The sequence below is a fragment of the Euprymna scolopes genome, chromosome 7 (genome assembly GCF_053919585.1).
Source record: "Euprymna scolopes isolate OS-2025 chromosome 7, ASM5391958v1, whole genome shotgun sequence".
NCBI classification, from domain to species: domain Eukaryota; kingdom Metazoa; phylum Mollusca; class Cephalopoda; order Sepiida; family Sepiolidae; genus Euprymna; species Euprymna scolopes.
In genome coordinates, this window is record NC_136488.1 from 142,609,211 (window position 1) to 142,622,376 (window position 13,166).

General features: G+C 33.1%; 1 protein-coding gene across 3 annotated transcripts in view; it reads left to right on the forward strand.

Annotated features, from left to right (window-relative positions):
- Positions 1-13,166, forward strand: part of LOC145280011 (protein HGV2-like) — a 48,599-nt gene that overhangs the window by 15,742 nt on the left and 19,691 nt on the right. For all 3 annotated transcript variants that reach the window (XR_013868524.1, XM_080131641.1, XM_080131642.1), the window contains exons 2-9: positions 3,384-3,494; positions 5,111-5,223; positions 5,790-5,849; positions 8,087-8,340; positions 10,295-10,368; positions 12,177-12,250; positions 12,335-12,425; positions 12,629-12,726. Coding sequence is in view for 2 of the 3 variants with exons in the window: in XM_080131641.1 (XP_079987767.1) it covers positions 3,384-3,494; positions 5,111-5,223; positions 5,790-5,849; positions 8,087-8,340; positions 10,295-10,368; positions 12,177-12,250; positions 12,335-12,425; positions 12,629-12,726 (875 nt within the window). In the remaining variant the exon portion in view is untranslated. The remainder of the gene's footprint in view (positions 1-3,383; positions 3,495-5,110; positions 5,224-5,789; positions 5,850-8,086; positions 8,341-10,294; positions 10,369-12,176; positions 12,251-12,334; positions 12,426-12,628; positions 12,727-13,166) is intronic.

The following is a 13,166-nucleotide window of genomic DNA, read 5'->3' on the forward strand; positions in this document are numbered from 1 at the left end:
GCACTCCCCGGCGATTTTAAAGCTCTCTCTCTCTCTCTCTCTCACTGTCTCTGTCTCTCTCAAAAAAAAAAAAGATTTAATTTTTAAGTTTGGGAAAGATATATTTATTATAACCGAATTCCTGTATGAAGACTGGATCTACTTTATTGGACGTTAATTTGTGAGATAAGTAATTTTTCAATGTTTAATGTTTTTAAAGTTTCAATTATCAATTAAATTTTTTTAATTGCGTTTATTTTTCAATTTATTTTAAAAAAAAAACGGTTTTAAATGTATTTTTCAAGGTAACAAGCTTCGAAAGAAGTCTAATAAAAAAAATCACTTAATTTTTAATTTCGACAACCCTGAGAATTTAATTATTAAAAAAATATTGAAATGTGACATTTTTTTTATTTAACACTTCTATTAGTTCAATTAATTTTCTTTCAATAATTCATTTCACTCAAAAAACTTCACTTTTTTTTTTTTTTTTTTTTTTTTTCTGTAATTTTGGTAATTATGTTTGCTCAATTTTATCTAGTATTTCATTTGTTTTTTATAGTGGTATCATTTTTGTGTTCCTTTGATATACCCTATTTCAAAATTTGTTTGGCTAAACTTATTCTTCACATTAGAAACAATGTGTAAAAGCAATGAAAAAGTAAGAAAAAAATAATAGGTGTTAACTACTCCTTGTGAATTATGGAGGTCTGAAGAACTGCCGTCACAAATACAACTATCAATAGCCAAACAAAAAATCGTTTTTGAAATTCCTTTAATTGTAACTTTTTGCTATACCCACCTTTTGGTATAAAACACAAAAACTTGATTAATGGTATTTCTCATATATGGTCGTTAACTTTGGAAAGGTTATTTTGTATCTACGGTGCCATGTCACGTGGTATATTGTTTTTTTTCATTACGCACGTTCATTTATAAATTATTAAATTAAATATTTATCTTTTTTATATTAGTACATATTTTCTTTCTCTTCCACTATATTTTTATTTAATTCATTAAATCTGTTAATTATGAGGACCAAAATAATAAATCGTGTGTATTTATTCTCTAATTTTCTTGTTTTTGTTCTGTTATATAAATTCTATTTTATTTGTTTTTTGCTCTGAAGGATAAATTCTATTTTCTTTGAGTTTTTTTTTTTTTTTTTTTTTTTCTGTATTCCAATTAAGTAAAATAAATTTTCTCTAAAATAAATTTTGCTAATTTTTCCATTTAGTTTACTATATAATAATTTTATTTAAACCAAAACACGACGGTGTAGACATAAAATATCTCTTCCAAAGTTAGGGAACATATTTGGGAACTACCGACCATAAGTATAAAACTACCTGGTATATTTCAAAACAATAATTCCCTAGGAATCGGAATCGTACTTGGTATCGGAATCGTTAATCAATATTTTCCTGGAATCGGAATCATATAAAAATTAGGAATCGTCCCAACACTACTATTTATAAGACAATTAAGGCATGACAAATGACTGACTCTTTATTGTAATATTTAAGCATGTCCTCACGAAACCAGGAATTAGAACAAGCTACCGTTTTATTTAAACATCATGCTTCCTGCTAAAACACTAAAGAATCAGCAATTTGTTTTAGGGATTTGGTAAAGCCAAATTCCAATCCTTCCAAAACATTTCCTTACTAGAGATTAATTCTTTTACTCAAGTTTAGTAAATTTTTTGACTTCAGTTAAATAGGATTCTGGTTGCTGTTTAATATTATTGTAGTCTGTTTGTGTTGGATGAAGGTAAACAGCAAATAGTTCAAGGTTGGGTTCCAGGAGTTTCTGGAACACTTTAATTTCCTGGGCAATGCTGGAACACAAGTCTAAGAAACGCTTATATTTTAACTTCTGCCTCATCTTTATTGTGCATTTAGTTGCAGTTGCTTCCTAAATTTAAAATGCTAGAAAAGGCTATATTCAAAGTCTATTAATGCTTTTGAAAAAATTTAGTGAAAAAAAAATGCAAAAATGAAGACTGCCACCCGATTAATTTAAAATAGTCTGTCTTCTCCCCCCCCCCTTCCATGTTATGAATTTCTATTTAGAAAACTTTTCTGAACATGGAAAGTGGATTTTACATGTACATAGCATGTTGGAAGTTATTTTTGGTTGGAAAATTATTTGATTCAATGAAATTTTCACTTTCATTGAACCTTGACTTTTGAAAGCTGATTAAATAACACTTTGGCATCTTTCAGCTGTTTATGTAAGTAGCTAGAAGATACCAAAGATATTGGATCATAAACTGGATAAGTTCCAAATTAAGTGTCTTTGAAATTTGAGAGCGAGTTTGATCTGTTATGTTTAATTTAGGGTTGCCTGTGGCCAAGGGTAGATGTAGTTTGGTTGCAAGGAGTCTAGTCACGTGACTATGCCACTTAACTAATACCTAACAGGTGCTCAGCCCCCTGAGAAACTTGGATTCATTGCAAGTCTGCTTTAACTAACCAATAAAAGATGATTTTACAAAATCGTTTTTACTCTTTCACTTAGGATTCTACCCCCTGATATCCGTTTTTTTTATATAATTAAAAAAAAAAACTATTCTCAAAAATATACAAACAAAAAAAAAACAGAATGGACTCAGATTTATTAAAAGAAATAAACTTGGTGCTATTTTTCAGGTCTCTATGGACAAATTTCTTTAGCTGACTTTTGACAACTAAACATTTTCGTTTACTAGCCAAACTCTCATGATTTTTAGAATCTTCATTTTCTGTATATTTTTAAATAAATGTAATTCTAAATATGCAAATTTTATGTTGACATTTGAAGGTATAAACATTCCAGTTTCTTCAGATGTGTTTTTTTTTTTTTTTTTTTTTTTTTTTTTTTTTTTTAATTTAAAAAAATTTTTAGTCTTTTTAAAAAAAAAATAAATGTAAATTCTATTAAACTTTAAAAATTTAATTTTGATTTTTAAAAGTTTGAAACCTATTTTTCACTCAGTGGTGTACTTTATAAGATTGCCAGTGAAAGAAAAACCATCACTAAAAGATGTTTTATAATTTCTAGTCGCCACTTTGAAAAATCACTTGCAAATGCAACTTAACTCGCAATGTAGAGCCCTGATTCAGCAATAACAGTGTGAATGCACCTGAAGACTAAAGCTACATCAGCCAAGACCTGAAAAACAACCAAGATGAGAACAAGTTCAAACAATCCAAATACAAAAATTTTTCAGTTCAAACTCTTGCACGAAACTCTGGAGGCTAATATTCCAAATTATATGCTGAAAGAAATTGTTAGAAAAAGTAATCAAAAATTTTATCTTGAGCACTATATAAATAACTCCATTTCTGAACTTAATAGTAAGCATGGTGGAACGTATTGTTTTAAGGCATTTTAAAATGTAATTTTCATTTCCATTTCAGAGGTGAAATACTGACGAAAGCTCTTAACATTATGGGACAAGGCAAAAGGAACTTTATTTGTGGCGATGTTCCAATGGCTGTATCACAATTTGAAGAATGCTGTCAGATTCTGTAAGTCTTGACAAATTCTTGTAACTCTAGAATTATCATTTGACATTTAGCTGAGCACATTCGCAAATATGTACACAGTACTTGTACAGTTTAATCAAGACGTTAAAAAATGAAAATATTGAATGAAAAGTTTAAATTGTACGTATGTTATGGAATGAAGTTCTTCGAAAAAAATTCACTTAATTTCATCAAGTAGTTTGTTTTACAGCGAAAAAACAATGATACCGAGCAAAAGTTTTTTTTTTTTTTTTTTTTTTAAGAAGAAAAGCTAGTATTAAAGATGGGAGGGAGTGTTGGCACCTTACATGGAGTTATCTCCCCATGGCGTTTATGAACTCTAAACAAAAATTCAAAAAAAATGTCTGCCTTCAACATGCTCTCATAAAAACGTTTTTTTTTCTGCTGTCAAAAAAAAGCTACTTAATTAAATGAAATTTTTTCCGGAGATCTTCAGTTCAAAACGGATACGTACAATATAACCGCTTTTCGATATTTTCATTTTTTAATGTCTTGATTAAACTGTACAAGTACCATGTACATTTGTTATATATATAGCAGAAAACTAAGTTTGATTTTATCCATAACTTATCTTTATTAATCTAATTTAAAATTTAATTACCTGCCTTTTGAGAATCAACATTGATTTGGTAATTTATCGTTTTAATTTAATAGTTTTTCTATTAATATCTACGAAACTATGTAATCTGTTTTGAAATTACAAATAACATTTATTGCAAACATTTATTTAAAAAAAATGCAAATTAAGCATACAAGTTTGATCATGCTTATCAAAGATTTTAGAAATCTTTGGTTCTAAAAGAAACCCTCTCTACCACCCATAGCAATGGCCAACGACTCTTTATCTGAGAGTCCATCTTTCAAACTCCTTGGCCTAACGTTCACAGGAAACCTGAGTTATAACAATTACATTGAAGGCATTGCCAGGGCCGCTGCAAGAAAGGTAGGCTCTCTCTACCGTGCTAGAAAACTACTAACACCCGAAAGTATCCTGTACCTCTATAAGGCCACCATTCGCCCATGTATGGAGTATTGCTGCCACATCTGGGCTGGTGCATCTGCTACTAGTCTCTCGCTCCTTGACAAGGTTCAAAAGAGTCGCAAACCTGATAGGCCCTGAACTGGCATCTAAGCTTCAGCCTCTGTCCCATCGACGAAATGTTACATCCCTCTGCCTTTTCTACAAGTATTTTAGTGGTGAATGCTCTGATGAACTGCAATCACTTGTGCCCCCACGACGTGAGCACCCTCGACAAACCCGACAGGCTGCTAAATCCCACCCCCACACTGTAGAGATCCCTAGATGTAAAAGATCTTTTTACTCCAATAGTTTCTTCCGCAGAACCGCAAGACTCTGGAATTCCATTCCAGGTCCTTGCTTCCCCAACAGTACTGACGTGCAGAAGTTCAAGTGTAACGTGAACCGACACCTTGCTGCCCAAATCCCTACATAGTACCCCAGTAGTTGTTGCCCCTGATAGTAGCCCCCTACAACAAAGTGGCAATTTGCCTTGTTTGGGGTGAAAATGTAATAAAAAAAAATTAAAAAAAAAAAAAAACTAACTTAAATTTGGTCTTTATAAATTGTAACATTCCAGTGCTGAGACTTTTGGTGAGATGGCCTTCGAATGTGCTCCTGCTTATTTTTCCTATGGACATGCCTTGTTGGAAATGGCTAGAATGGACTCTAAAGTAATTGAAAGCCTTGAAGGTAAGAATGTTTGAACTTGTCGGAATCTGGGTTAATATTAAGACCATAAACTTATTTTTATGGCTTTATTTTTTTTTGCCCTTTTCTTTTTTCTTAAGCTAGATTTATAAGTAACTTTTCTCTAATTCCTCTTTGTTACCTGCTTAAAACTGATTTGCTTTTGTGGATGTTTAACTATTTAAAACGATCAGTTGGAATTTAAACCTTTCGCCAGATGGATAAAAAGTGATATCAACTAAATGTAAATGTACGCATGCTCAGAAATTAGATTTACTCCCAAGGCTAAAACCAAATTGAAAGTGTTCCAGAGGTCCAAATAACCTATAGTTCATGCCTGTAGGCAAAATATAAAGGAGTTTGGTAGACAGGCAAGGTCATATATGTAATGCTGTAGATTTTTTTGTCCTTTTCATATATCCAACTTTTGATTATTTGAGTTTCTAAACAAATTTTGCAAGTTATAGCAATTGCAAGAATCAGCAATTTTGTTTTGTGTATTGATCTTGTAAATACCTTTGTGAAACTGAACACTGCTTACAAACTTATTCCAAATGTTTGTTTTACAGCTGAAGCTGCTGAAGACGAGGATGAAGATGATGAAAGTGAAAAATCTGAGGGAAAATCAGGTGAGAATCAATAATTGATTTTTTTAAATTATCACCACCACCCTCGTAATTTTAGTTATTCCAAGAAAACACTGGCAAAACTCTTATGTTCATTGATAATAGGATTGTAATTGCCCAGAATAATTCCTGATTTTTATCAAACGTGTCATGCGACTTTAATCTGGAAATAAGCACGTGTTTATTGATGTGTTCTTATAAAAAAATCTTTATTTTTGCAGTTTCAAAGTTTCTCAAACGTACTCATTCCATTACTTGACAACTTTAATTTATTTTGTATAAAATTTTCTTTTTAATTCCATGTTCAGATAATTTTGTGACACTTGAGCTTTGGAAGAACTTTAGGAACACATGAATTGTCTCCCCTTCTGACTTACGCTCTTCAAACTGAAGCCAAAAGTTTTGAAGTAATGCACAAGTGCCGGCAATGCATCAATAAAGGTGTCATATTACATTGCTTTCCTACCCCTAGCTTGGGTGTGTGATGAAGTAAGTCATTAAGTTGGCCATAATTCGACTTCATAACATTTCTGTAGTGCATGTACATTAGCAGAATCAACCTGTTTATGCCAATCTTTATAAATTTTTCCAGACTATATGTTAAAACTGGATATAAATTGTAGAGATGTCCATTGCTTTTAATCTAAGACCTAGTAACTCTTCACAAAAAACCAGTTGAATACAGATGCAGCAAGCCTGAGTTAAAAATGACTGCTATTTTTAACATTTATCTTTTTTACAAAATATTAATTCCAAAATAATCGGCAGCTATTGATTGTCACACTCACAAATTACATTTGTGCTTTTATGGTGATTGTTGAACCCCCTAAAAAAAAAAAAAAAAAAAAAAAAAATCTATGTCCTCATATAAACATAGATTAATGCTGTACTTGTGCATGTGCGCACGCGCGTCCGTCCAAGTTATTTTTGCATAATAATAGATTGAATACTACCATGGAAAGGAATTGTGCTTATGTGTGTGGCTTGGCAAAACCACAGGGGGAGACAACTAAACAAAAAACCCTAAGCAAAATTCCTGGGGGGGGGGGGGATTTATGAATTCGAAATCTCGCCGACTATTGATCAGAATTTAACAAATGAAGGCTTGTTGAAAAGGTAATGATCTGAATTGTGTAGTGGGCTATGTAACACTTGCCCTTAAGGTTGCACATTAAGGGAATCATCCCTTATCCATAGGCTATTTTTGGAATTTTACAGCCATAAAATGGTTTAATTAGTCATTTGTTTTCCTAGTTTTTTATATGAATTACAAAATATTTCCATAAAACCTCTGGCTTTGAAGAAGCAACTAAAACTTGCTATTATTTCAAATGATCTGAAATAACAGCAAGATAAGACTGGATTCCAAATATTTCTCATGTTATATCACCTCTTTGGTTTTCATACATAAAGTAAATTTAAGTGTATGAGGCTGGTTTGATACTTGAGATATTCGTAATGGTACCCTATTTCCAAAAGAGGGGAGATATAACATGAGAAATATTTGGAATCAAGTCTCCCTTGTTGTTCAGATCATTTGAAACCATAGAAATAACAGCAAGGGGAGATTTGATTCCAAATATTTCTCATATGTTATATTTCACTTCTTTTGGAAATTGGTTACGATCATGAATATCTCCAGTATCAAATAATCCTTGTACACCGTGAAACTTAATGTATGAAAACCAAAGAGGGGACATATAACATGAAATCAAGTCTCCCCCTTGCTGTTATTTCAGATCATTTGAAACCATAACAGCCTGTTTTAGTTTCCCCTCCATCTAGGCCAGAGTTTTAGGGAAAATATTACTTCCAACAGTGGAAAGTCTGGTTTTAAACAAAATCAAAGGAAGATAAATTGTTTTTTGACATCCAAAAATAGGCACAATTTTTCTGATACAATTCAGATACTCCCAAAGTGCCAAATTTTCCCTAATTCAGATTAGTCGTCCCAACATGCTCATATACATCTCTAACTTATGTATCGCTTTCCGCTCTATTTCAATATTTGCCCCTTCAAATTACCAGGGGAGAACTAATGAAATTTTAAAGCTTCATCCGATCACTTTAAACTCATGTTTTATAATCTGGGTAATCATATGTAAATGACTAACAAATTTGAAGGAAAATGTTAGTCATAACCGAACCTTATTAATTTTTCATATCAATTAGTTATGCTTATCAAGATTAGAAATCTGGAGCTTTATACCGTTCTTAATTTTAAAAATTTTATTTTATAGGTGGTGAAACTCCTGGTACAATTGAAGATGATGACCGTACTGATAAGTCGGAGTCTCTTTCCTCGCAGGACGAGGCAACTGACAAAGAAGTAAAAGCTGATGGCGAAGGAGAATCCAAAGAAACGAAACCTGACGCTGAACCGAAAGCGGATACGAAAACTGATGTTGAATCAAAATCTGACAAAGAACCAAGTGAAGAAAAAGCTGACAAAAAGGATGAAGCCAAAGATGAAGACAGTGAAGATGATGAACACGTAAGGATTTCTCTCTGGATTTTTCTGAATTGATAAATTGACTTATCGAATATTTTAAAACTTTGATCATTACTTTGAGTTCTAAATTTGGAGGTTTTTTTCTTGTTTGTCTTTTCGTTGTTTGTCTTTTCGTTGTTTGTCTTTTCGTTGTTTGTCTTTTCGTTGTTTGTCTTTTCGTTGTTTGTCTTTTCGTTGTTTGTCTTTTCGTTGTTTGCCTTTTCGTTGTTTGCCTTTTCGTTGTTTGCCTTTTCGTTGTTTGCCTTTTCGTTGTTTGCCTTTTCGTTGTTTGCCTTTTCGTTGTTTGCCTTTTCGTTGTTTGCCTTTTCGTTGTTTGCCTTTTCGTTGTTTGCCTTTTCGTTGTTTGCCTTTTCGTTGTTTGCCTTTTCGTTCCAGGACAAAGAAATGCATTGGCATATATCCTAAACATATAATATAAGCGCTATGAAATATCTACGGGTCTGAAAATCAATTTCCCCACTCAATTATACAAATACTTAAATGAACCTTGACTTAATTCTTCATTGACAGTTCAGTGAGAAAATTTAAAGTAATCAAAATAAAGCTTTGTTTGAACTAAGTTGTGAACCTGTTTGCGTGAGTTAATATAGCGAACCCCCAGCCATGGGGCTGAGGCAAGTTTTGGCTTGACTGTTAAAGAAAAATGTTGCTTTTAATACATTCAGGATGAATGTAAACGGCAATTTTCATAAATTCAAAGAAATGCATCTGATTGGCTTTTTTTTTTTTTTTTTTTTTTTTTTTTTTTTTTACATAATACATTTGTATGCACACAAATTATTTTGAGCATTATTTTGGATACCAAAAGTTAGGCCTCCTATTTTTTCAATTTAAAAAAATTGGAGAGCTACAAAAACGGGAGCGTTGCCGTTAAAACGAGCTACCTTTTTGTCTCCAGTTTAATTTTCTACATAGTTACCACCATTCTTGATGCATTTTTGTCAGCAATGAACACCTTGGTCATAAAAGTTTAGTGTGCTTTATCGCTTGCATTTGTCGCCATTTTGAAATGGACAAACCCATTTAACTGCCGACAACTGCATTGGCTTCATAGACGTTTAGCAAGCACCGGTGAATGTTAATCGGTTCAAATTTTTTTCTGCATGGAGAAATTCAATGACGCATCTTTGCTTCTGATGTATGTTTGTGACGGGTTGCTTTCTTAGTCTTAGATGTTAATATCTGCAACAGATGAGTTTCATGTGTTCAGAAATTCAGTGATAACAATGCAATTTACAATCCCCTCTGATCCATTGGGGTGGAATAAAAAAGGGCATTCTTTTGGAACGTCTATCATATAAAATGGATGTTAGGTCAAACCTTGTTCATATCTGGGTTTAACATTTGACAGGAGTTGAACACTTAGTTTATAACACTTTCTCTTTGACTAGGTTTTAATCACATTTTCTCTGATCCCTCGTGATCCCTTCCCATGTTTTCCTTGATCTTCCCCTATGAACTGAAACTGCTCAACTGTTCTACATCTAACCCAAGAACTCCTTTCGATGTGGCCATACCATCAAAGTCTCCTGTTCTGCACCAATCTCTATATTGGTCTTTAATATTTTTGCTCGTCAGATTCAGGATTTTCAAATTCACAAAAGACCTCCGTATTTCTTTATAACACATGTCGCACACTGGCTAGGTTTCACTTCCATACGTCATGCATATACAAATTTCCCTAGATTGGCTGTGGTAACACTTTGCTATTTAGTAATGGTAGAAGCTTGCTGAATTGTTCCATGCATTCCTAACTCCATCTACTCCAATGATATCGCCAAGGTAACAAAACTTATGAACACCCCTAATAGCTTTACCATCCTTTCTCCACATTAGTTCTTTTCCATTTTTTTATTTTTTATTTATTTTTTTTTTTTTTAATGAAAACTGATTATCTGATTCTTAAACTAGGCCTTGTTTTCTATTTTCTTTTAAGAATGCTGGTACAGATGTGACAAATCTTCAACTGGCTTGGGAAAGTTTAGAATTGGCCAAAGTAATCTACCTCAGGTAATTTTTTTTTTTTTTTTTTTTTTTTTAATTTGCTTCCATCTTTTTACTATTTATCCTAACAAGGCCCCATTGGATGGGGGGGGGGGTCTATCCACATTACACTAACTTCTGCATGTTAGTCAAGGAAGCAGATTCCCACGAAGGAATTTCAGTCTAGCAGTTCAAGAGAAGTCTGTTAGTAAGACTTTGTCATCTAGAGATGTTTGTTCGGGGGGGGGGTATTTGTCAAGGTGGGGAAGTACCCTGACAAACTTAAGGTACTTGTAAAATAGGCACTGGGATGCAACACTTCATCGATGGAGTTTGGTTGACAGAGCAGGACCTATTTTGTTGGCAATTCTTCTGAATACTGTCTAAGAGAGAAAAGCTAGTAGCAGATGCACCAGCCCAAACATTGCAACAATACTCCAAACATGGATGAATAAATCTGGTCCAAAATTCTTTTAATTTTATAAAGCTGCAACATATATGTAAACGTGTGCACTGCATATTTAGTAGGGTGTATAATTGTAATGCATGCAGATGAACCCGCAATGGTGGAAAATATTTAGCTAAGAGGCCACCGAAGAAATGGGCTAACCTTTTGAAATAGTAATGTTGTCTTCGATGTAAGATTGCATTTTGATTGAGATGAAAACAACCCTGTTAAAAAGAAAACTTTGTAGATGTTGGCTGGGTGTTTGGAGGTGTGGAAAAAAATAAAATAAAATTTTAGTAGAAAGGTAGGCTTGAACCCCGAACCTTTGGTGCGGAGGTGGAAAGGAAATGGAAAAAAAAAACTGCGACCTAACCATCTCTACCATGGGAATAGATGAATTGTTAAGTTGACGTTTATAAAGTGAAATTAACAGGTGCGATAACATTAAGTCGCGTGATGTTTGACCTAGTTTTATGCTGGAAGCCAGTTTGTTTTCCCCGCTACGCGACTATCAAATCTCAAATAGCTTGTAAAAGTCAGCTAAATTAAAGATAACTGCAACCAGAGTTCATTAGTTGTAGATATTTAGACGGCATATAAAAAGTTTAAAGAGCAAGCCAACCGAGAACCCTGGCAAAAAAAGCCTTTTGTAGACATACACAAAAAGCGAACACATATTTTCGCTTTTATATATATAATCTCCCACATTCTGAAAAAAAAAAAATATATATATATATATATATACACACACATGTCTGAAGCACTGATTTTTCTCATGTGCGTTTCATTGAACAGCAAAGATAATTCTTGTTTCTCTTGCAATCTCTTTTCCATTTGGCAGGCCAATGTTAGAACATTCTGTTAATGTAAAAAGAAATTTACCATAGACAAACATTTTCAACTCTCCTGGTTCATCTTTAGGTGTGATGAATTTAAAAATTGTTTAGTGAAATTATTGAAAGTCAGTTAAAATCTTTTAACTACACTTCAGTGTACCTCTCCTCCTTAATACCGGGCCTGATCGATGGTCAGTTTGATTATGCGAAGGAGTAGAGCTATGATAGCAAGTGCGGGTTAGAATTTCTGCATTCATTTTTTGGGAGTATTGTGTACTAAATGCGGTCTTATATGAAGACAAGTGAGAAATGTTAGTCCTTGTCCTGTTGATATGAACTTTTGAGATGCATCCTCCTATTGGACATTTGACTTGTTTTTGTGCACTTTTCTGTGCTGAGTGCCCAGTTGGTATAAAACTTGTATGCTTAAATACTAGCAAAGGCCAAAACCAACTTGATAATAATTTTTAAATGAACATAAAATGTCTGTTTCTGAAGCAGTATGTGAATTATGAAAGTCTGATTGCATAACCTTTTGTTTTCCCTTGTAGGAAAACAGACAAAGAATCTCAATTAAAAGCGGCCCAGGCATGTCTAAAATTGGGTGAAGTAGGTCTCGAAACAGGTAAGTGACTTTCCTCGACTGTAAATATTTGAATTTGTAAATTCGTGTTGACCCGAGTATATTTTGCACTTTCTTCCTTTCCAGGTGTTTATGATCAAGCAGTTGAAGATATCAAACAGTGCCTTAAAATTCAGCAGCAAAATCTGGAACCTGAAGAACGAGAAATAGCAGAATCGTATCCTTTTTAAAGACTTGATATGAATTTTATTCACTGTTAAAATCTTCATGTAAGACTTATAGTAACAGTTGTCATCCCAATTAGATTGGAATGACAAATGTCGAGAGCAAATTCTGTATGTGTACGTTTTTCATATCTGCATTCTAATTCAGATTTTAACTTTTTGCCATGAATAATTTATTCCTTGATGCTTTGATCAGCTATTATCAATTAGGTTTGGTACACGTTTTTGCAGGACACCATGACTTCTCTATAGAGAATTTTCAAAAGGCTGTAACAGTAATAGAAGCTAGAATGGGTAAGTTGTTTTTTGTTTTTGTTTGTTATTTTTGTCTTGTTTTGTCTGTCTGTCTGTCGTCTTGTCTTTCAACTGTAAGCTTATACATTTAGTCATAAGTAGATCCTCCCTCCACCCCCATCCTGGCAAAGGAGATTGAACCTCGTAATTCATTCCCTTTCATTTGTTTGTACTTTTCTCAACCACGCCTTGGATGTTGAAATTTTGCACAAACATTAGTTAGTGAAACTAAATTTTCCCATGTAAAGGGGGGGGGGGCATGCTCGGTTAATTTTTTTTTCTAAATTAAATAACTGAAGTGCATGACACAAAAAGACTAGAATTGGACATAAATTCAATTTTCAATAAGGCGGCCAAGTTACAACCATGCCACATAAGTCTGTATTTTTCCCCGATGTAAATATATTGATCAAATTAGAATATAAATAAAATGTTAAATC